The following is a 24,920-nucleotide window of genomic DNA, read 5'->3' on the forward strand; positions in this document are numbered from 1 at the left end:
ACCTCCCACCGTTAGACCAACAGTTTATTTTATATTTAAAAAGGAACCATTCGGCCTGACCTGTGGTGGCGCAGTGGAGAAAGCGTCAACCTGGAATGCTGAGGCTGCCGGTTCGAAACCCTGGGCTCGCCTGGTCAAGGCACATATGGGAGTTGATGCTTCCTGCTCCTCCCCCCCTTCTATCTCTACCCCCTCTCTAAAATGAATAAATTTTCTAAAATTTAAAAGGAACCATTCAGGTTTTTAAGAGTAGACCACAGAATTTTAAAACTCTTCAACCATATTCAGACTTTTATACCTGAAAATAGAAAATAACACAACTTAAAAGCAGATCAATAATCAGATATTTAATGCAAGTGGTTTTTCTTTATTGGTGAAAATCATAAATTTCAATAATCTGTTATTACTGGAAGAAATCAAGTCTGACTAACTCTAGTTCACACTTCATTTAACGAGAGGCTTAGTTTCTGTTTCTGAGACAAAAACAAGAACAAACAAACAAAACAACCACCAGGGAATGGAAAAATGTGCCAAAATCCTGGCTGATGACTTTCCTGTTTTCTTTTCTTTATAATTCCAAAGAGCTGAATGAAGACAGAGCTTCCCTTTAGGCATCCCCAAACTAGGGCCCCCCGCAGGCAGCATATGGCCCCCTGAGGCCATTTATCCGGCCCCTCACCACACTTGTGGAAGGGGCACCTCTTTCACGGGTGGTCAGTGAGAGGAGCACTGTATGTGGCAGCCCTCCAGCGGTCTAAGGGACAGTGAACTGGCCCCCTGTGTAAAAAGTTTGGGGACCCCTGCAAGTTTAAAGTATACATTTAGAGGAGAAAAAGGGGGCTGGGGAGAGGTAAACAAGGGTACAGGGGGATAGAGGTGATGGAGGGGGACTTGACTTGGGGTGGTGAACACACAGTGCAGTGGACAGATGATGTGTTATGGAGCTGTACACCTGAAACCTATATGATTTTATTAACCAACCTCACCCCAATCAATTCAATAAAAAAATTTTAATAAAAAAAAGTTTATGTTCAGGTTGAATGTATCATGTCTGCTGTCTGAACCCTTGGGGGAAAGGTGTATGCTCAATGATGTCTCACCTTCTTGGACTGTGGAAGGGGGAAAGGGGTGAAAGGGATCTGTCACAACCGATTATAGTCACAGTTCAAGGGAAGTGGTCACTTTGACAGCTCATAAAAGGGGGCTCATTTTCAACAACTATGCTGGCTATTTAAAAAAAGAATTATTTTTCTGCAGCTGCAAGTTATAAAAATTAATAGCATGAAAGCACAGATCCTGTAAAGAGCCATTGCTTCATGAAGACCCATGCCTCGCTATCCAATTTTAGTGAAGGTGAATGAAGTAATGTTTTTCCCATTTGGCAAAGCAGCTGAAAATTATAATTTGTTCTCAATTATTGATGCCCATTTCTAACAGGACTAATATATAAATAAAATTCACAGATGATTTCAAAGCACCTAACTAATGATAGTCTCAAGTTTTCTTAAATAAGCTTTCAACAGAGGTAGAAATGTGTAAATCATCATCTCGCCTCCCTATTTAGCAACAGAAAAGTAGATGCATGAACAGCAAGATGAAAGCAAAGCAATCTACCTCTGGAAAACCACCTCCTGAATAGAGTCACATAATGGAATGTGATGTCAATCTTAAAGATTAGCTCAAATCGATTCAATAGCTTGCATTTCTGCCATCATCAAAATTTCATGAGCTCTGGGGGAAGATACAAGTGTAATGTGCTGAAAAAAAGCACTGCTGTAACATGAGGATTCTACTTACTACAAAAAAAGTGTAAGACTAGGTAGGTATTAACTGAGTTTCAGCAAGACAATGTCAAGCAAAGTGATGATGGCATGTTGCCTTTTGGGTCCGTTTTGTTTCAATAATAATTCTGTTTTCATATCAATACAGCTACAAAGAACAAACAAATGCCCTTTTAGATATTAAAATGGAAGAATATGCTTCTATGATTCCTTGTCTGTTTTACATTATTGGTTTAAATTTTAAATCAGTACATTTTTACACTGTGTACCAACATGGTATTATGAAGTGTTCTAAGTAAAAAGCTGATAAATAAGCAAATAGTCAAGGGAAAAAAAATAAAAGACAGGCATAGGAATATTGCCCCCTTTCTTCTACCTGTCTAAAAACCTTGTAACGGTAAATATCTGAAATCGGGAAATATTATTAACCAAAAAATAGGCTCAATCTATGAGAAACAAAAACCAGAAGAGGAACTTTAACAATGTAAAGTGTTGATGATGTAAATTTCAAATAAAGATGTGTTTCTTTTTTAAAAAAAGATTCCATTGATTTGAGAGAGAGAAAAGAGGGAGAAGGGAAAGGGAGAGAGAAAGAGAAAGAGAAGAATCAACTCGCTGTTCCACTTAGTTGTTCCATTTAGTTCTGCACTCACTGGTTGTTCTTGTATCTTCCCTGACACGGGGCTAGAACCTGTGTCTTTAGGATGACGTTCTAGCCACTGACCCATCTGGCCAGGGTGAGGATGTGTTTCTCTTTTTTCAGTGCCTTAAATCTTCCATTATGGACAATTTCAAGCTTTTACAACAATAAAAACAAACACTATAAAAAACTAACATTCACATATCACCCAGATTCAAAAATTACCAAATCTTGGTCGGTGTTGTCTGGACTATATTCCTACCACATTTCCTCCACTACCCCACTGAACTGTTTTTAAGCAAATCCTAGGGATCTTATTATTTCATTACTAAGTATTTTAGTACTTATCTCTAAAAGGTAAGGACTACTTTGAACAAAATCACAATACTATTACCAATCTAAAATATTAATATATAGTCTTAATATCATCAAATATCTAGCCAGTCCCCAGTTTTCTCAAGAATTCTTTTTGTGCATTTGGTTTGTTCATCCAGAGAGGGTCTACATGTTCTATTTGGGCAGTAGGCCCCTTAAACCTCTTCTAACCTATAGAGTACTCCTCTTGCTTTTTTTTTCCTCTTATACTTTATTTGAAGAAATTGGAGTGTTTGTTCCGAAGTTTCCCATAGTCCAGATTTTGCTAACTGTATCTTCAGCATATCATTGAACATCCTCCTCTGTCCTCTGTATTTTGTATAAATCTGTAATTAGTACTAGCAGTGTGATCTGAGGTAGGTCCCATGTTTTTCACAAGAATACTTCTAAGTGTCATTATGTATTTTCATCAGGAGGCACATAACGTGTGCTTGTTTCTCTTACAGGAGAGAGCAGTTACGATCACTGTGTAGGTTTATTATTTCATTGGGGTTTGCAAAATGGTAACATTCTGATGTCATTATTCCTTCTATCTCAGCAACTATTTGATTATGGAGTAAAAATAATTCTTACAGCAAAGACTGGATAATGCTTAATTCTTTCCCTTTACCATTGTTCAAAAAAGTGAGTTGGTTCATTTAGCATTTCCCAAAGGTCAACAAGGTGTTGTCGTTGTTGTTGTTGTTTTTAATCATAAAGCCATGGATTTTAAATATACTGATGGGTTTAAATCCACCGCAATCATTATTCGTATTGACTCGGCAGTGGGAGCATCTGCAAGTTTACTCCTGACCCTTCAGACAAGACCACAGTAATCTCTGATGCTTCCGACAGCTGGGCTCATTCTACATGGCTTGTTCCAGATCTGGCATCAGCCATTTCTCCAAGGAGTCTGCCATGGCTGCTGTGGCTGCCAAGACCAGATCTCTTCCACCCAGCCAGTGAGCTCCCAGCTGCTGTAACTGCTGGCTGCTAATAGCTCACAGTTCCCCTTCTTCAAAGAACTCCCCTGGCTGAACGGAGCTTCCTCACACCCCACCTCAGTATCTCACAGCCAACAACTTGCTTCAAGTTAAGACTAATCTGTAGTGCAATTCGTGCCCCAGAGCCCAGTGTACAGCCAGGCGAAAGCTAGTCTCCAGCCAAGCCTGCATCCTTGCTCACTAGCCCCTACCCTATCCTGCTTCTTTTATTCTCCTTTTGACAGCTCTCCCCTAATAAAGCACTTTCAGAAGAATGCCCTTCTCAGGCTCTACTTAAGAAACTCAACCGGCATGACCTGTGGTGGCGCAGTGGATAAAGCGTCGACCTGGAAATGCTGAGGTCGCTGGTTCAAAACACTGGGCTTGCCTGGTCAAGGCACATATGGGAGTTGATGCTTCCAGCTCCTCCCCACCTTCTCTCTCTGTCTCTCTCTCCTCTCTCTCTCCCTCTCTGTCTCTCTCTCTCCCTTTGTCTCTCCTCTCTAAAATGAATTTAAAAATAATAAATAAAAAAAAAAGAAACTCAACCGAAGACACAGCCTTGGTTTGTTTCAGTAAGAAATGACATTAGGATACCATAATGTGTACTGGTATTGGACTGGTCATTGTTTCCAGACTTGTTTGGTAGACAAGACCAGAAAATACATTTTTTTTAATGAAAAAATTAATTACCAGTTCAAACTGATATTTCCAATTCAATTCTAGGATGATAGAGATTTACTTAACTTCTCTGATTTTATACCTATATCTCTTCTCTCAGCCACAAAAATCCTAGCACCTAACAACATCAATGTCTCTATTTGCTAAATGAAGTTTCTGAAGTTTTTTGATACAAGAACCTAAACCGAACATGAAGTAATACAGTCCTTTTAATTAATATGCAAGTTTACAGTCTTTTAGATCAGTATTGTTTACTCCAGAATGCCTTAACTCATATGGAAGGACAATATACATATACAATAGCCCTTAAAACCTCAACTAAGAGTTTACATTCTTAGTAGTGTCTCTTAAGAATAACGATACCAACGGTCGTTACATTCAAATGAAACATGTCTTGCCATCTGATATTCATTCAATACACAGTCACGCCCACACTCTGTGTATAAAAGCATGTCTTTAGTAATTAGACTTTTTCTTAGCGTTTGCTACTCATAATTACCTGTTTGTGTTGTGCCTTGCATACCTCATGATATCGTTTTATTTAGAATAAGCTAAAGGGCCTGATCAGTGGTAGTTCAGCAAATAAAGCATCAACCCAGAACGCTAAGGTATGCAATTCGAAACTCCAAGGTCACCGGCTTGAGTGCGTGCTTGTCGACTTGAGCACAGGGTCATAGACATCCTAGGATCACTAGCTTGAGCCCCTGAGTCAAGGCACATACAAGAAGCAATCAATAAACAACTAAAGTGAAGCAACTAGGAGTTGATCCTTCTCACTCTCCCTCCCTTTCTCTCTCTTCCTCCCTTTCTCTCTCTCTCTTCCTCTCTCTCTCAAATCAATAAATTAAAATTTTAAAAAATAAATAAATAAAATAAAATAAGCTAAATGTATGTTCTTATCATTTGGGCCCTTATTCTATGAACCTTTATTGTTATTCTTCTGCCTCCTTGCCTGCAATGACTATTAAAATTCAATTTCTCTTTAAATTTGATAATATACACAGAATATAAAATAACCATCATAACCTTTAAATGCATTATAACACCTGTTAAATATTCAGTAGTGTTGAGTACATTACATTGTTGCAACCAATCTCCAGAACTCTTCTCATCTTTCAAAACTAAAATTCTACGCTCATTAAACAACTCCCATTCCCTTCTCCCATCAGTCCCTGGTAACCACCATGCTAGTCCCGCTTCGATACTTTGCTCCTCTAGGTACCTCTCATACAGTATTCCTGTTCTCGTGACTCGCTTATTTCACTTAATACAAAGTCCGCAAGGGCCATCCATATGGTAGCACATGTCAGAACTTCCTTCCGTTTTAAGGCTGAATGACATTCCATCATATATATATTTCATATAATTTTATTCATTCATCAGTCGGTGGACACTTGGGTTTCTCCTACTTCTTGGCTAGTGTGAATAATGCCAGTATGAAATGCATATACAAACATCTCGTTGAGACCCTGCTTTCAGTTCTTTGAGGTGTATATCCAGTAGTGGCATGGCTAGATCTTATGGTAAATTTATTTTGAATTTTTTGAGGAAGTGCCATACTGTTTTCCATAGCAGCTGCACAATTTACATTCCCGGTAACAGTGCAAAGAGTATTTAAACCTAATTGTAACGCCAGGTCAAATTGGGTATCTGATCTAATCCCATTTTAGAGATGCAATCTGTACGTGGGGGTGGGGTATCAGGGGTGATAAGTCAGTGACAATCAGAGTTGATAGCCCACTTTACATTTGCTAATTGAGCAGGCTGTGCGGAGGCTGCAGCACGGACTTGGTAGTATTAGACTAACGTGCACTTGTCAAAGCCTTGGTACTCGAGGGCGGCCAGTACAGATAATGCAAGCTGTGAGCAGGCTCTCAAAGATATATAACTACTCCCTGGGAATGAGTCAGGTAGAGAAAAATGAGTAATTCCTCCAGTCTACTGACATCTAAATTCTTGTCCCTGAAATTTCTCACCCAGTTCCCCAAGTGTTATCTGAGGTAGAGCTTTCACAAACAGACAGACTGCAAGGGTATGAATACCTGCCTCTACTGTAGACCTGTGACTTTGGGTCCGTCCCTTGCTCTCTGAGACTCAGTTTTGTCAGGTTGGGTTAGTCATATATAACCTACCCAAGCACATGTTGGTTGTGCAGATTAAATGAGATAATGAATATAAGCAGACTTTTTTTTTTTCCTGAAGCTGAAAACGGGGAGGCAGTCAGACTCCCGCATGAGCCTGACCAGGATCCATCCGGCACGCCCACCAGGGGGCGATGCTCTGCCCATCCGGGGCGTCGCTCTGTCGTGACCAGAGCCACTCTAGCGCCTGAGGCAGAGGCCAAGGAGCCATCCCCAGCGCCCGGGCCATCTTTTGCTCCAATGGAGCCTCAGCTGCAGGAGAGGAAGAGAGAGACAGAGAGGAAGGAGAGGGGGAGGGGTGGAGAAGCAGATGGGCGCTTCTCCTGTGTGCCCTGGCCAGGAATCGAACCCGGGACTTCAGCACGCCAGGCCGATGCTCTACCACCGAGCCAACCGGCCAGGGCCTGAGCAGACTTTTAAAAATATGAAGTACTTCTCGACTACCAAGTGACTCTGCAAAGCAGTCATTTTCCAGAAACATTACTGTCATTTCCAGAACTGACCTCTCCTCTCCCATGACACAAACTGAATGATTTCTTTGGACCACACTCATCATCTCACAACTATTTTTGAACAATAAAATGAGGCACTATTGAGAAATGAGAGAGATGCTTGCCACAGAGGAATGCAACAAAAGTGATGTTTGGAAAAATTGAGAATTAGATGTAAGAGAAAAAAGATCCAGAAAAATGGAACCCTGAGCCTAAAAAGAAAGTTTCTTAATTCTCAAGTACAATTAACTTGATACTAATTAGAGCTATCTAATAATAGGAGATCTTATCACTAAAGTACTCAAGCGATGAAAAATCTAGCATTAGGAGAATGTTGAATCAGACAAACTCTAAGATTTCCTCAAACTTGAACATTTTGATTTCATAAGAACTGATGGTAACACATAGCAGATGGGCTAACCTTGACCTTCTTCACAGATAATACAACAGGAAATGGTCTTAAATTGAACCCATGGTATTTAGGACAAAGATCAAGGAGTCATTTGAGGCAAAGACAGCTGTTAAAAGTCAACCAGGGCTCCAAGGAAAACGATGCCTGTGTCCTTCAAAATAAAAGACCTTAGGCATTCTCTTTCTCGGGAGCATGCCCGTGCCTTTTCTCCTCTCTACTAACCCTCCCCCCTCCCCCGCATCATTCCTTTGCCCTTCTCTCTCCTAAGCCCCAAGGGCCCTTCTTCTGCCTCTGTAACTTGTTTCCTGCGTCTATGCAAACCAGCGGGCTCACTTCTACTATCTCTGTAACTTTCTACAGAAACTTCCTCATAATTTGTAAAATAAAATAATTTACACCCATTCTCCTGGAACAATTTAAAGACTTTTCTGGTCAGAAGTGAAGGAACACCAGTGTTTTCCAAAGGCTGGTCTGTGGACTGGTCTGTCAGAATTCCCTGCCAGTCCACAAAAGAGTTAACCACCCTGACAGTGTATGAAGATTAGAGACCCAATGGTTTTAGCTGAATTCACTTATGCTCACAGTGATTTCTGCTATATCAGTCCCAAAATAATTCTTCTATTTTCACTGGTGCCCAAGTGTAAAAAAAGGTTGAAAACCACTGAGCCGCTAGACCACCTTTGAAGGCACCTCCTTTTTAGTTCTTTGATCCTCAGTTGTCCATGAATTATAAGTGGCCATCTAAAAGTTTCATTTACGTTTCTCTTGCTTGGAGCTTAAAGAATGTAAGGGGGAAAAGGAAATTGAAGGGAGGCCTCTGAGTACAAGAAAGACAAAAAGAATGACAAGCAGTCAAAATGCTGACTTTGGGGCCCTGGCCGAGTAACTCAGTTGGTTAGAGCATCGTCCAGATACGCCAAGGTTGCGGGTTTGATCCCTGGTCAAGGCACGTACTAGCATCAAGCAATGAATGCATAAATAAGTGGAACAACAAATTGATGTTTCTCTATCTCCCTCATTGCCTCTCTCTCTCTCAAATCAATAAAGCAAAAAAAAAAAAAAAATGCTGACCTTGAAGAGGATCAGGAGTTAAAAGGTGTGCTTATATTTGTCCAGGCAGAGCACGCATCCCTTCACCAAGTTAATCTTGGCTTTATGAACTGTTTGAGAAACTGCACTCTATATTAGCACAGTTCACTTAATACAGTCCACCTTCATTGTATGCTCCTGTATATCTATTGATTGCAAATTTATAATAAATGAAATCTTTCGTAAGATTCTGTCGGGGACGCATAGCAATGTGTAGTCAGGACTCGGGAAGTTGAATAAACAGAATTCAATAAACTCCTTTTGAAGCAGTTAGCAAAAGATATTGAACTTTATTAATTCAGTTCATGCTTTAGAATTCCAAAGAAGAAAAGGAAATGAACATTTCCTTTAGGAGCTTTGTATTGGCCAGTTAATGAAGCCAAAGTAAGATACGGGCTGTACAGTCAAGCCTCCCACAGACAGGAGAGTGTCCTGAGGTTTTTCAGATAGAGCTGCCTGGTCTTACAAATTTGAAACGGAAAAGGAAAGGGAAGACGTTTTAACCATCTAAGCAGGAAAGGAACAGAGAAACATCCTACTATATTTCAACAAGCTCAAGGATGTGTAGTCAGTCTACTCTATATTACAGCAGGTTTCCAACTATAAAAATGACTTAAAATCCTCTTAATATTAATTTAAAAAGAAAAACACCTATGCAGTGTTCCAAAATATACTGCAGCCTACAGCGACCTAAGCTGCAATCAGAAAAGCAGGGAATTCTCCCCGAACTCAAAAGCAAAATCCAAAAAGAGAAGGAAAAGAAGGGTGAATTCCAGGAAGTAGAGAAGGAAAGGGAAGGAGTGATCAGTATGTTAGAAAATCCTGCTCTGCTACTTTCTCCAGTTCCTACCTGAGTTGCCTTTCCTCAGCCTAAGATGAATATCCTTACATGGAAGTCAGGAGGCCCGGACCCATCTCTGCTGAGGTGGCTGTATTTCTGAGGGAAGAGTTGGAACTTGTGAGGGGGCCCTGGCTCTCTCCCCAGCCTCTCAACACTGGAAAATCCGAGGCTCCGTTCTCAACTCTCTTCTTTATCAGTCTTCGCTTCCTGGATCATCCCATGCAGTGTCAAAGATTTGATAATATCAGTATACAGATGACTCCTAATCCAGATTTATGTCTTCATAAATCCAGACACCAGGATATCTAATAGATATGTCAAATGGGACTTATCCAAACTGGAAATCTGATTTCCAGTCCTCAAACCTGTTCTTCCTCAGGGTCATCGTATCAGAGAGCAGAACCACCAATCATCCGCGCTCAGTCTGTCTGTCCTCCAACTCTTACATCAAACTTATCAGGCTCAATAACTTACGTACTTGTGCAGGGAGCCTCAGAGTGAGAAGACAGAAGCTCATAGGCCAAGCAAGGTTTTGCCAGCAGGGGGAGTAAGCGATAGCTTGGGTAATGACTGAGGAGTGAGTGCTAGTACTTTTTCTTTTTTAGTGAGAGGAGGGGAGGCAGAGACAAACTCCCACATGTGCCCCTACCGCAATCCACCCAGTAAGCCCACTAGGGGGCAATGCTCTGCCCATCTGGGGCCTTGCTCCGTTGCAACCAGAGCTGTTTTTTAGCACCTGAGGCAGAGGCCATGGAGTCATCCTCAGTGCCAGGGGCCAACTTTCTCTAATTGAACTTTGGCTGTAGGAGGGGAGGAGAAGAAAGGAAGAGAGAGAGAGAGAGAGAGAGAGAGAAGGAAAGGGAGGCGGAGGGATGGAGAAGCAGATGGGCGCTTCTACTGCGTGTCTTGACCAGGAATCAAACCCAGGACATCCATACACCGGGCTGAGCCAACTGGCCAGGACTATAACTTTCAATTAGATATTCTTTCACCTCCATGAGAAAGTCTGAGATTCTAAGTCATGAGAAAATATACATGATGCTGTCGCAGTGTGCAAAAGCCTGGAATCGGGAAAATGTAGCAGAAAGAGAGACAGTACACCTGATTATTTTTAAGGACTCTAAATTTTTTGTTTTCCCTTATCCCACCCCCAATACCAAACACATAAATTCCTCTTGGGCCTGAGAGTTGCTGTAATCAACAGGTTCGCGTGAGCGGGCGACAGGGTAGAAGGGCCAGCGCTACTTCCCAGGCGCTCCGCCTCGGAGAGAGGACCGACCAGATCCACGGCAGAAAGGTCTGGGGCGATCCGTGGTTGGCAACACCACTGAGAAATAGGTTTTGAGGCCCTGGCCGGTTGGCTCAGTGGTAGAGCGTCGGCCTGGCGTGCAGAAGTCCCAGGTTCGATTCCCGGCCAGGGCACATAGGAGAAGCGCCCATCTGCTTCTCCACCCCTCCCCCTCTCCTTCCTCTCTGTCTCTCTCTTCCCCTCCCGCAGCCAAGGCTCCATTGGAGCAAAGATGGCCCGGGCGCTGGGGATGGCTCCTTGGCCTCTGCCCCAGACGCTAGAGTGGCTCTGGTCGCAACAGAGCGACACCCCAGAGGGGCAGAGCATCGCTCCCTGGTGGGCAGAGCATCGCCCCCTGGTGGGCGTGCCAGGTGGATCCCGGTCGGGCGCATGCGGGAGTCTGTCTGACTGTCTCTCCCCGTTTCCAGCTTCAGAAAAATACAAAAAAAAAAAAAGGTTTTGAATGGCCTAATAGTTGAAAGACACAAAGATCTCATCTATAGCTGCCATCTATGCAGGTAGGAAAGCTGAGACTCTGAGTGATTAAAGTACTTTAGGAGGGTTGATTAGGAGAAACATGGAGCAGCAGAAATGTGAGGGCTTGAATTTCTCCATTCTCAACCTGCTCCCGTCAGAGTGCTTGGGCTGAAATCTTAGTTTCATCATCTACCAGCTGTGTGACCTTGACCAGTTTCCTCTTCTGAAAAGCAAGTGCACTTGGCCCAAAGAATTGCTGGGGGGGGGGGGGGGGCAGGGAAGGGCGCAGAAAACAATGTCTACATGCTGCCAGAGTCGGCAGGCAGTAAATGGGGAGCTCTTAATATGATGATGATGATGATGCTTAAAAACTCTAGGATTCAGACACACACAAAAATATTCTTTGTAATGTCAAAATACTAAAGAACAAATGGGGATCTGGATCTAATTATCTTTTCTGCTTCACGGCGGTAGAAAATCCCTAAGTATTTCAGGGTCGTAATATATAGCACAAATCCCAAGGCATGTGTTTCCTAAGAGAAAAGCAGGATACATTTTTAGCTAACTCACCCTTAGAAACATTCCAAAGGCGGGAAATAAAAGGCATGCATATTATTATGTTTATATTAGTGATCTCCATCACAAATTCTTTTAGGCACATTTGAGCATAAATTATGAATCCAGAATCGGTAAACTGGCTAGAGCAGCAAAGATGCTGAAGTGTAATGCCTTCCATGTGGCATGTGGCCAACGTCACAAAGAGGACGGGCCTTCTGGAAGTGGCTGAAACTGCACTGTCACGTTTTTCTGATTCATCTCCTCCACAGCCACATCCTGTTTCAGTCGTTCCCCCTCACGGACCCACTTCTTATCCAGATCGCCACTAGCAATGCCTGGAGATTTTCACGGAATGTCATTCAAATAATCCTGAGTCATCACAGCTGCTTTATTTGTCCGCCAAGCCACTGCCAGAACTGCCTTCACGGCAACGTGTAATAACACCGGGTTCCCCCAAACGTGGCAATGTGTAATAACACCGGCTTCCTCCAAACGTGGCAATGTGTAATAACACCGGCTTCCTCCAAACGTGTCAGCTATGAAAAGGCTCCGGCTTCGGGCACAGGCTGAGTAGGGTGGCTCGAGCAGGCACTACTGACTACCAAATCCAGAAGAGGGCACAAGGCCTCAGCTCAAGTCCACATAAAATCAAGGAAATGTCAGCAGAAGCCATAAGGTTCCAGAAGGCTGAGCAGGGATCAAGTGAGACTAGGACCTAAGAGCCTCCTCACTACCAACTCTGGCAAATTCCAGTCTCCGAGATGACCCCTAGGAGATGCAGGAAGATGAAGGATGTGAGTTCTACCGGCCCCAAAGAACACTCCCCAAGATGTTTCTACTGCCCAAGGAACAGAGAAGACTCCACTGTTATTTCCTAATTTCTCCCCTTCCAGTTGATCCTTCTGAAGAAGAGAGGGTGAAGGCTATCCTCAGATTCCCCGTCAGCAGTGATCACCAGATGCCGGCAAAGAATGATACAAGTTAGGCCCAAGTTCAGGTCCTGATCACCTCATCCTTACACTCTGCAAGAGCTATTTAGCTGTTCCCCTCTGACTCCTCTGATCATGTTTAATCTTCCTAAAACCATGCTTTGAACATGCTACTCACCTCTTGTTGTGTCTCCGTGAAACAAAGGAAATAAAGTTCAAATGCAGTGGTTGGCTAGGATGTATTCTGACCCCAATCTCTTTTCCCAGCTCTGTCCTGTATTTCTCTTATATAAATCCCCACATCCGGCCCTGGTCAGTTGGCTCAGTGGATAGATCATCAGCCTAGCATGCGGAAGTCCCAGGTTCAATCCCCAGTCAGGGCACATATGAGAAGTGACCATCTGCTTCTCTTCCCCCCCCCCCCCTTCTCTCTCTCTTCCACCCCTCAGCCAGTGGCTCAATTTGTTCAAGCGTTGGTCCTGGGTACTGAGGATAGCTTGGTTGATTCTTGTTGGGTGGATCCCAGTTGGGGCGCATGCAGGAGTCTGTCTCTTTACCTCCCCTCCTTTCACTAAAAAAATAAAATAAAAATAAAAAAATTCCCACATCTACCCAAACAGTTCTCAGTACTTTTGCTTCTCTGTTTCCCAGACTTAACTTCTGCTGCCTAGCCCATTCCTACCCAGATTTCAAAGCCCAACTCAATCCCATCTCTTCCATGAAGTAGTTATTCTCTGAGTATCCTATGGGGGGGTTGGGGAGTGGGAAAAGAGGAAGAACAGAGAAAGGAGGAGGAGAAGGAGGAGGGGGAAGAAGAAGAAGAAGAAGAAGAAGAAGAAGAAGAAGAAGAAGAAGAAGAAGAAGAAGGAGGAGGAGGAGGAGGAGGAGGAGGAGGAGGAGGAGGAGGAGGAGAGGAGAAAGAGGGGGAGGAGGAGGGGGAAGGAAGGGGAGGAGGGGGGAGGAGGGGAGAAGGAGGAAGAAGAAGAGAAAGAGGAGGAGGGGGGAGAAGGGAGAGGGAGGAGGAGGGAGGACGAGGAGGAGGAGGAGAGGAAGAAACCCTCTCCATTCTCTAAATTCCTATTCTGCATAAGTATATGCCATATATAAATACAATTCATTCATTCACTCAATAAAATGCATCCAGATGAGATATTCTAGAGCAGATGATATGGCCCCCAAAGAGGTCAAGGTCTAGAGGAAGAAAGGATAGGAAGGAATTCCATTTGTTGAGAGTTTATTCTAAGCAGGTCACTGTGCCATCAATGTCCATATGTCAGCTCAGGTCATCCTCACAACTCAGTGAGGTAGCTATTGTTATTATTGCTTGACAATAAGAAAGCTGGCTCAAAGAGTTGAACAACTGGCAAAGATTACCCCGTATGCTTTTTATTCTCTACTGGTCCCGGCCCATCTCAGAGTCTCTGCCCATCTCTGCCTTGCTTTGTCTTTGTGATGCCGACCTCTAGAATCTGCATCTCTCAAGCTCCCCTGCCCAGCAGCTTCCAGGTAGGCTGGGTGAACGGAAAGTGCCAGCAGTACACTCACTGGCCTTGATCGCTTCCTGACTCACCGGTCTGGCCGTGGCTGCACCTCTCAGCCTCAGCTCCTGGGGAAGGGGTCTTCCATGGCTCAGCTCTTCCTCCAGGATCTAGTAAGACCATTATCTTCCAGTTAGGAGCGGTAGGGAGGTTCCATCTGAAGGTTGGTGAAACAACACCTTAGCCCTGCCCACACCTCTGTAAATCGTCCTTTTATTAAACTCTCTTAGTGTGCCAACTACTTCTTTTGTGATACATACAGTAGGACTTGAACCCATGTCTGTTTTACTACACACCTGCCTTTTTTCACCTGAATAACTGCTATGTAGGAGATCTGTACAAAGTGCCCAGGATCAGAGCAAAGGGCACCTTACTCTGATCACAAGGATCAGAAAAGACCTTTCCGACAGTCGCGTGATCGTGAGCCAGTCTTAAGAGGTGAATTGAAATTCACCAGGAAAACAAAGAGTGAGGACTGGCATTCAAGGGCAAAACAAATGCCAAGTTCAAAGTCACCGAGGCAAAGGAATACATCGTAGTTCCTAAGGCAGTTATGTACAGTGCTCAGAAGAGAATAATGGTGGCTGAGGATTTCTAAACTGAAGATTATCCTCTCCATTCTGATCCACATGGAAAGATCAGAAGAAGCAAAGAATTAGCTGGCTTCTGAGTGACAGAGCTAGTGTGCCTACCTCCGATCTTCAACAGATCCCCATCACAGACAGTAAATACAGATATTTAACATAATATGCAAACCCTCAGTAACCTGGCCCTGCCTGACCCATCCAGTCTCACCTACCAGCACCACCTTGAACTGGGCCCTGCGAGCCGTTCCCTTCTGTGCTCTGTGATTTTGTACATGCTCTTCTCATTAGAGATATCTACCTCCACTTTCCACCTGATAAACCTCTTGTCTTCAGGGCTCATCTTGGGCATCTGCTTCTCAGTAAATATTTCTGGTCCTCTAAGGTGCTTCCACAGTGCATAACTCTACCATGGTATTTTCAGAACACAGACATACATTATGTTTGCTTGTTTACCTGTCTACTTACTCAACTGTGAGTTCCTAGAGGCCAGGTACTCTAAGAAGGCAGCAGACTGTAGAGGTAAGTAAGTACTTGGGCTCTGAAGGCAAGCTGCCTAGATTCAAATCCTAGACTTTGCCCCCAAGCAACATAAGTACACTTAGGCAAGTTACTAACCTTCTCTGGACCTCAGTTTCATCATCCATAAAATGGGGACAATAACAACATCTACATCATAGCGTTGTTAAGTGAATCACACAGAATAATTCTGGTTACACAGTAAGCTGTCAGTAACTATTTGTTAGTGATATATGTTCACCCCTTATTTCCTGAATAAAAGTGTTGGTTAAAGGAATAAATTTTCCTACTATTTACTATTTCATATTGCCCCACATAGATACCAAATTCTACTTAGCCTTTGTTTTATTAAATTACAAAAAGAAGACTCATGTCTAAATACAGGGGTGGGCAAAAGTGGGTTTACAGTTGTTCATATGGAAAATATAGTAATACAGGAATTAATAAGCAATAAAACTGTATTTATAATAAGCAAATAAACTGGATTCCGTGTACTCACAGCTGTAAACCTATTTATGCCTCCCCGCAAAGCCTCACTTCACAGGTGGTTCAAGTTAAACAGGACCTTTTCTTGCCGTTTTCCTCGGCCCAGTGACTGAGTCGGACATTCTCCTGGCTCTGCGGCCATCACCACAGAGGCTGCCACACATTTACCCCACAGAAGGGCAGTTCTGTTTCAGTGATTCACAAAGATGTATCATCACATCAAATCTTGATGGCTCCCCCAGGCTGCCATGAGGAACGGCAAAACCCGGCTCCCTGCAGTATAGGAGCCAGCCACAGGCAACTTTTCATGAATGCTAAAGCAACGCGGAATTATGGCAGCCATGAAATAGTTTTTTTAAAGCTTTAAAGTGGCATTGCTAAACCCGAATCTTTGGTAAAAAGTCTACATGTAAAAATCCCCACCCCACCTCCTTTTTTGTACCAAACACAGGAAAAAGATGTGTTTGGTTAGGGATTAAAAAAAAGAAAAAAATCAGAGCACATAGAACAATGCGCTCAGGCGGGGAGCAGGAGGTGGAGCCCCGCTTCCGGCTGAGCCCGGAACGTTCAGTGAAGGCAGCACTGTGGCCCACAGAGACACGGGGCACCGGGTTAAAAAATAAAAATAAAAAAAAAGACCACACTCAGGCCGTGGGCCAACACTCAGGCCACAGAGGCCACCGGAGAAGCCCAGCTCCCTCAGAGTCGGCCTGCCCAGCAGAGGGCGCCGCAGCCCTTACGGTGCAGAAGCCACATCTAGCCCCCCACCCCCCTCCCCGGGCTCGGCCCCGCCCCGGACTCCAGGCCCGCCCTTCCCAGCCTGACACTGGCTCGCTGTCACCCTCTGCGCACCTCTGACCTGTCCTAAGTACCTCAAGCTCCTCGGCCCCTGGCCCCAGTCTAGACGCTGGCTCAGGAGTCACCAGTTTTGTAACTGATGTCTGGCTAACCCGGGTGTCTCTGCCGACTCTGTCCCCACGGCCTCTGCGAAACCGGTGCCACCACATTCCTTGCTGGAACGCATGTGAGTTCACCCTCACTTGTTGAGGACAAGAAGAGGAAAACCTGGTTAAAGTTAACCTGATCATTTTTTAAAACGAAGAGAAGGACCACGCCATCGGACACTGTCTTTAGTGTCCTCGTAAATGACAGTTCTCTACTTACAGGCCTCCTGGTCACGGCGCCTTGCACCGAGTGATAAAATTCTGGCTGGACTCGGCTATTTTTCTTGATCCTGCGCTTCCTGGCCGAGGCGTCCTGCTCGCTCTGCTGGTGGCCCTCCAGCACGGGCTTGGCCTCCTCCAGACGGGCGGCGGCGGCGGCGGCTGCGGCCGCGCGCCTTCTGATGTGCCGGGGACTTGCTCTGAATCCCTGCGGAAGACACAACCCAACAAATCCCGGTTGGTACTGAGGTCATTAGGAAGTTCTCTGGGGCTCATTCTGTAGAGAGCTCCCAGAGTCACCCAGCTCAGTGAGGTCACTTACATCCCCAATGTGAGCACAGGGAAAAAAGGAATCTAACATGCCCCTGAGACTAATCCACCCGTGTTCTCCAACACCTCCTGTTTCAGGGCCCAGAGTTACTCCACTTAGAGAAATGCTCTAAATCCCATAAAGCCAGTCCAAACAACACAGAGGGCAGGTGACACACTGCTTTACTTATGTACACAGAAATCAGAGTACCGTGGAGAAGGGTGTTTCCACGTAGGCATGAAGCAGGGCGGGGGACTGGCCTGTCATTCCAGGGTTAAGAGCCACTCTACACTCTGGAAACCAGACTCTTTAAAGGGGGAGAGCAGGAATGCAAAGCATCATTATAACATACCACAACACGAAGCTCTAGATCTAAACGGAGGCAAATCGGGGGAGTGACTATGGGTTTTGGGGTCAGATGAGCCTCGGTCCAAACCCCAATCTGTTCATTATACCTACACGCTTATTAAACATTTATGAGTCTAACTTTTCTAATGTAAGAAATGGAGAGCAGTCTACTCACCGGGTTTTTAAGATTTAGATGAGGTAATATATGTAAAATTCTAAGCACAGTATCTGGGCAATATCAAGTACTCGATAAAATATTAATTTTCCTTTCCTCTTCGAGGAAGGTGAGTATAAGGACAACTTGCTAGCAATGGAAATGAGTTCAGCTGAGCCATAAAATGTATCTGGGAATGTGCAAACAATTTTGGAAAACACCCAAGAGTTACATAAAATGGTTTCTGTCCCATGCCGCTACAATTTAGCAAAGAGCAGATGAAGAAGTCCCACACACCAGAACATGCAATCAAGGGTGAGAAGAGGCATGTGAGGACTCTCAGTGCCGGCGGATCTCAGAGAAGGACTCAATAAATAAGTGAGACTGAGAATCGTCTATAGCGGGCTTAGCTGAGTGGGTGGCATTTGAAATTTATATTCTAGTCCAAGGAAACAGCGTAAGGAATGAATGAATAAGTAAAATGATGGACGGAAGAATGGATAGAATATTTATGCAGCAATAAGAAACATTATTTGATGATGTGTCAGGATGCTAGCACAGGTGACACACAAAGTATGGAAGGAAAGGGGAAGGGCTGAGGTGTGAATGCTCCAGGGAGAGCTCCTTTGAAATCGTGGGTCTTCTAGATTTTAAAAGATGCATAAAAACCTAAAGATGGCAGTAAAGGCATAAAGAATGGAGAGTAAGAATTTCAGGGGGGAGAAGCAGTATGACAAAAGGCTTGAGCATGATTCTGTGGGATACTGGGAGATTAATGTCTATGAGGGATTCTCACTGAGGAACACGGGAGAAGGTCTGGAGTCTCATTATGGACACCCTGAATGCCAGGCTGAAGGATATGAAGAAAGAGACAAAAGTGGGGGTTTGGCCCACAGAGTCCAAAGTAGCACCAAGGTCAACAGAAATAAATAAGAAGGAAATGCAAATGGATTTGGTCATGATTTGGGCACTTTCCTTTCAACTCCAAACATACAGCCTGTTCCCATCCTTCCTCTGAGTGCAAGCTCACCTGGATCCCCTCTAACCCAAAATAGCTCCAGAAGCTCCCCGAAGCTCCCACATAATCCACAAGCTACTATACAGCAGCTGCTGGTGAAGAGAACAACAGAGAGCTGAGCAATTACTAAACGGTGTTCTAGAGCAGTTAGGACCAAATGCTTAAGAAGCAACAACCACATGGGCTGCTTTTAAATATGCGGGTTCCTAGACACTACCCCATCTCTGTCTCTCTTTCTCTCTCTCTCTCTTTTTCTTCCCTTCCCCAACCTTCACTTCCTCTCCCTTCATACCTTCCTTCTGAATTAGACTCACTAGCAGTAAGATTAAGAACCTGATTTCTTGACAAGCTCCTCTGTGCTAACTTTCAGCTCTTTGAAGACAGAACCTTTAGGACAGGGGTCGGGAAACTTCTTGGCTGAGAGAGCCATGAACGCCACATATTTTAAAATGTAATTCCATGAGAGCCATACAATGACCCATGTACGTTATGCATTATCCAATAAAAATTTGATGTTGTCCCGGAGGACAGCTGTGATTGGCTCCAGCCACCCACAACCATGAACATGAGCGGTAGGAAATGAATGGATTGTAATACATGAGAATGTTTTATATTTTTAACGTTATTTTTTTTTATTATTAAAGATTTGTCTGCGAGCCAGATGCAACCATCAAAAGAACCACATCTGGCTCTTCAGCCATAGGTTCCTGACCCCTGCTCTAGGAGCCGAAGTTTAGTCTGACCACTAGGTGGCACTAACTTTCATAATCCTTGTACTGTTTCTAGTTCAGAAATGTGTGTGCTGGAAGAATTAATTAACAAAATACTTGATAATATACTAGCTTCTGTTATAGTAGAGTGAGTCGAGTATATATCTTTGGTAATAATGCAGATTCTCCTCTTATGAAGGCTCTTAGAAATAATAAACAAATTTTGCTTAACTTGTATTATTACGAATAGTCTGTTGTGGCTTACAAATTTTAGAAACATTTAGGAAAAACACTACATAAAACTCCCTTAAACTGACAAAAAAAATTAAAACATGTTGGTACAGCCATTCTGGAGGGCAATAAGCCAGTAAATCCACATCCCTGTATCTAGTCTAGAGAAATTCTTCTAAGTATGTCTAAGAATATATTGAATCATTACTTAATAATAAAAATTAAAGACAGTTTAAATCAGTCTTTCTTAAGCTACAGTCATTTTCATTTCACATTTACTGTTTTCAAGATCTGAGCACCACCATGTAAACCTCTATGATTTCTCTCATATCCAAACACACTTGAACTGTTTTTAAATAACTTTTTATAATCACTGTAGTATAATATGCAGGCATCAGCCACACTATCTGGGTTCAAATACATACTGCCTTTGTGACTTCTTCATTGTGGGATCTTGGATAGTTAATTAACCATTTCCCTATCTGGAAAATGGGGTTCAAACTAGTATTTCGTAGCAATGTTGAGGAAAAAATGAACTAATCTAGGTAAAATACTTAGAAGAGCATCTGGCACATAATGCTATATACATGTTGTCTATGATTATTATGTATGTGACATATGAATAAAAGAGTCTCAAAGACAAAAGTGTGTTCTTTTCAAATGTAAAAAGGAAAATGAATCACTGCAAGTGTTCCTTGCTGCAGATACCAACCACTCCGATCATCAGGAGAGAGTTCTTTGCTCCAGAGAGTTCCAAGCACTTACTCTCCAATGAGTCAAACTCTCTGTCTTCAATGCCATCTCTCTTATGACTTACTTAGGTGTGCAATCCTAGCCAAGTTACTTCTCTGTGTCCCAGTTTCTTCCTCTGTCAAATGCATCTAATAATACCTCTCTCGCATTATTATGATGGTGTTTAAGTGAGATCATCTGCATTAGGTATTCAGAACAGTATACAGATTATATCAATAGTCAACAAATTAGCACCATTATTACTATTTCACCTCCCGGCTGTTAAGGCAGCAATTCACATACCAGCAATGAAGAGCCATGACTGCAAACACTATAAACAACATGAAGTCATAAGTAGGCAATTACCTTTTTGTTTCTCTAAATCCCTGTGTAGAATGACAGGTCCTTGGTTTATTACACTTGCTTGTCCTAAATACTAGTTTAAAAAATAAACCACAACTTTTAACAGAGGGAAATTTTATTTTAAAACAGTAGGTGGTGCTATAACCTCTTACAGGTGTTAACCAAATTTGACAGCGGAGTATAAAATCCATTTCTCTCTTGCTTGTTTGATTTTTGCCTGGATACCCCTTAACCAATAGGTGACAGACACTTGGCAGTCTCCTGGTAGTGGACTTCTGTCACTTTTTTTTTAGGCCACTCAATTTATCAGCACCTTTTGAGTAATTGTCAAGATGTGCCGTCTTGCTACAGAGCTAGGTCAGGGACTTCCACAGCCCGCTCTAGATCTTGCCTCTTCATAACCTGGTCCAGTTCATGAGTGGGCACATGGCCAAGGCTCAAGCAGCCAAAATCTCTCTGCTTGGATATTGAATATTACATGGAGGAATAGAAAGACTAAAAAAATACGAAGGAGTTCATCAGTTCTAGTGGCTGCACCAGGGACCTTCTAAACCTGCCTAAGCTTTGTCTGTTACAACCAGCCAGTCAGTCTTGACTGGGGATTCTATCATATATTCGTAATAAAGTCTCTTTTGGCTTAAGTCAGATTCAGTTCCCTACAAACAAAAACCTTGGAGCATACTCTTTCTGTTACGCTTTTCAGAGGGTTAGCTATTTTCTCCCGAGGCTGAATGAATACTCAGACTTCATTAGGCTGTTCGGCTGGGTAGACTGGCATAAAAAGGGAGGAGATATTAATAGCAATAATTTACTAAGCACCATTCAGGCATTAAGCTTATTATATCCATTTTATAGACCAGCAAACTGAGGCTTATCAGGGTTAAATAATCTACCTAAAGCAAAAGTTTGCAATTAGAATAGCTCCATATTAGAACCCAGGTATACCTAACTCTAAACCAGGGGTCCCCAAACTACGGCCCGCGGGCCACATGCGGCCCCCTGAGGCCATTTATCCGGCCCCCGCTGCAATTCCAGAAGGGGCACCTCTTTCATTGGTGGTCAGTGAGAGGAGCACATTGACCATCTCATCAGCCAAAAGCAGGCCCATAGTTTCCATTGAAATACTGGTCAGTTTGTTGATTTAAATTCACTTGTTCTTTATTTTAAATATTGTATTTGTTCCCGTTTTGTTTTTTTACTTTAAAATAAGATATGTGCAATGAGTATAGGGATTTGTTCATAGTTTTTTTTATAGTTTGGCCCTCCAACAGTCTGAGGGACAGTGAACTGGCCCCCTGTGTAAAAAGTTTGGGGACCCCTGCTCTAAACCAATGCCTTATCACTCTGCTCTTACACGGAGATTGTGAAGCAGAAACACCTTCAGAGCTAATCTTCTGTATGTATTCACAGGCCTGGGCACCAAGGAAGTGCTCAGGAATATATGCTGGCTGATTAAAACAAATCTATAAACAAAAATAAGTGAGACATAAATTGAAAAAGTTAACACTGTCAGGTAAGAATTACTGTTTTCTGAGATCCAACTATCATCCAGTTTTTTGTTTTGTTTTGTTTTTGTATTTTTCTGAAGTTGGAAATGGGGAGGCAGACAGAATACCACATGCCCCCAACCAGGATCCACCCAGCATGCCCACCAGGGGCGACGTTCTGCCCATCTGGGGTGTTGCTCTGTTGCAACCAGAGCCATTTTAGCGCCTGAGGCAGAGGCCATGGAGCCATCCTCAGTGCCCAGGCCAACTTTGCTCCAATGGAGCCTTGGCTGTGGGAGGGGAAGAGAGAGATAGAGAAGAAGGAGAGGGGGAGGGGTGGAGAAGCAGATGGGCGCCTCTCTTGTGTGCCCCGGCCAGGAATCAAACCCAGAACTTCCACACGCCAGGCCAACGCTCTACCACTGAACCAACCGGCCAGGGCCTATCATCCAGTTTATTGATGAAGCATCTAAACCAGTGGTAGTCAACCTGGTCCCTACCACCCACTAGTGGGTGTTACAGCTTTCACGGTGGGCAGTAGCGGAGCAACCAAAGTATGAATAAAAAGATAGATTTAACTACAGTAAGTTGTTTTATAAAGATTTATTCTGCCAAACAGTGAAAATCCGACATAAAGTACTTGGTAAGTAATTATTATTATATGTTTAACTTGCTGTAACTCTGCTTTATAAATTTTATAAAGTTACTTCCCTATTATAAATCACCATTACTATGGAACCGGTGGGCAGTTAGAAAATTTTACTACTAATAGAGATATAAAAGTGGGCGGTAGGTATAAAAAGGTTGACTACCCCTGATCTAAACAAATGGAAACTGAAGGTATTGAATCATTGAGCATTCACACAGAATTGCTTTTATGTTATTGTTGTACTGGAAAAACTAAGGTTTCTAAGTACATAAGATACAGATTTATCATATAAAAATATTATGAAGCTTAATAAGCTGATGTTTACAAAGCATATAATAACCCTGTAAAAACTCTGTGATTTTTCTCATCCAACACGAGACATAAAAGGTATAGCAGAAGTTCTTGAGTCTATGACTAAAACTCAAGGCAGATGGGAAAGGCAGTCAATAAACTTGGATAGGGAAAAATTATGCCTTTTATTTTCATTAACCGCTAATTTACACTACTACTCAATTATAAATGTAGGTCATAAACTTGGCATTATTAGCAGTACCTTTGATTTTTGCCACCAAAAGAAATCACAAATATCTAAATATTAAATTATAGTGGCTGCAGATATTTTGAAATATCATTTATACTGTGTTACTTCAAACTCACAGCAGTTAGTAAATCTGCTACTAGGTGTTGTTATTTAATATATTAATAAAGTAGTACCTATATTTTTCAGTCAGAAATGATTTTAATAATTCATAATTAGGCCTTGGCTGCCTATTCAGTGGACAGAGCATTGTCCCAGCCTATGGACGTCCCAGATTCAATCCCTGGTGAGAAGTGACCATTTGCTTCTCTTCCTCTCCCTTTCCCCCTTCTCTCTCTCTTCCTCTCCCACAGCAGTGGCTCGATTGGTTCAAGCATTGGCCCCAGGCACTGAGGATAGCTTGGTTGATTCGAGTATCGGCCCCAGACAGAGGTTGCCAAGTGGATACCAGTCAGGGTGCATGCGGGAGTCTGTCTCACTATCTCCCCTCCTCTCACTTAAAAATAATAATTTATTATTATATTTCAATATAACCGGCTTCCTTTGTAATTTTGTTTATTATTTTATACATTTTAAAACAGTCTGAGAATGAGTTTGTGAGTTTCACCAGACTGACAAAGAAGTTTACGGTATAAAATAGGTCCAAAATACAAAAAAATCTCAGAAATTACCATAAAGAGTTTCTGACAAGAGACTGCTATCTGCTCACCTAAGTTCATATTTCCCTCTTTTACTTGGTCACAAGCTTGACTACATTTCCCAGCCTCCCTTGCAGGGCCATGTGACTGAGTCCTAGACAGTAGAATGTAGACCAGGGGTCCTCAAACTAAGGCGGAGGGCCGCATGCAGCCCCCTGAGGCCATTTATCCGGCTCCCGCTGCACTTCTGGAAGGGGCACCTCTTTCATTGGTGGTCAGTGAGAGGAGCATAGTTCCCATTGAAATACTGGTCAGTTTGTTGATTTAAATTTACTTCTTCTTTATTTTAAATATTGTATTTGTTCCCGTTTTGTTTTTTTACTTTAAAATATGTGCAGTGTGCATAGGGATTTGTTCATAGTTTTTTTTATAGTACAGCCCTCCAACAGTCTGAGGGACAGTGAACTGGCCCCCTGTGTAAAAAGTTTGGGGACCCCTGATGTAGACATTAATAATTATACCATTTCTGGATCTAGCCCATAAACACCTTCCAGATTCACATCCTCATGCTCCTCTCTTTTGGTTAGCATGACCTTCAGAGCAACCCTGAAGGTCACATATTAAAGATGACAGTGCCTTTGTCAGTCTGAGTCCTTGTATAACTGCAAGGAAGAGGCCATTCTGCCAACCTGTTCACCTGTTCACCTACCTGTACCTTTCAGTGCACAACAAATATACTTCCGTTTTGTTATACATTGAAGCATGTATTTGCTCCAGGAGTTGGCAC

General features: G+C 43.0%; 1 protein-coding gene across 4 annotated transcripts in view; it reads right to left on the reverse strand.

The window, feature by feature from the left end:
- DST (dystonin) overlaps window positions 1-24,920 on the reverse strand; it is a 508,664-nt gene that overhangs the window by 416,457 nt on the left and 67,287 nt on the right. For all 4 annotated transcript variants that reach the window (XM_066252929.1, XM_066252970.1, XM_066252888.1 and 1 more), the window contains exon 3: window positions 16,957-17,163. In XM_066252929.1, the coding sequence (XP_066109026.1) occupies window positions 16,957-17,163 (207 nt within the window). The remainder of the gene's footprint in view (window positions 1-16,956; window positions 17,164-24,920) is intronic.

This window comes from Saccopteryx bilineata, chromosome 1 (genome assembly GCF_036850765.1).
Source record: "Saccopteryx bilineata isolate mSacBil1 chromosome 1, mSacBil1_pri_phased_curated, whole genome shotgun sequence".
Taxonomy (NCBI): domain Eukaryota; kingdom Metazoa; phylum Chordata; class Mammalia; order Chiroptera; family Emballonuridae; genus Saccopteryx; species Saccopteryx bilineata.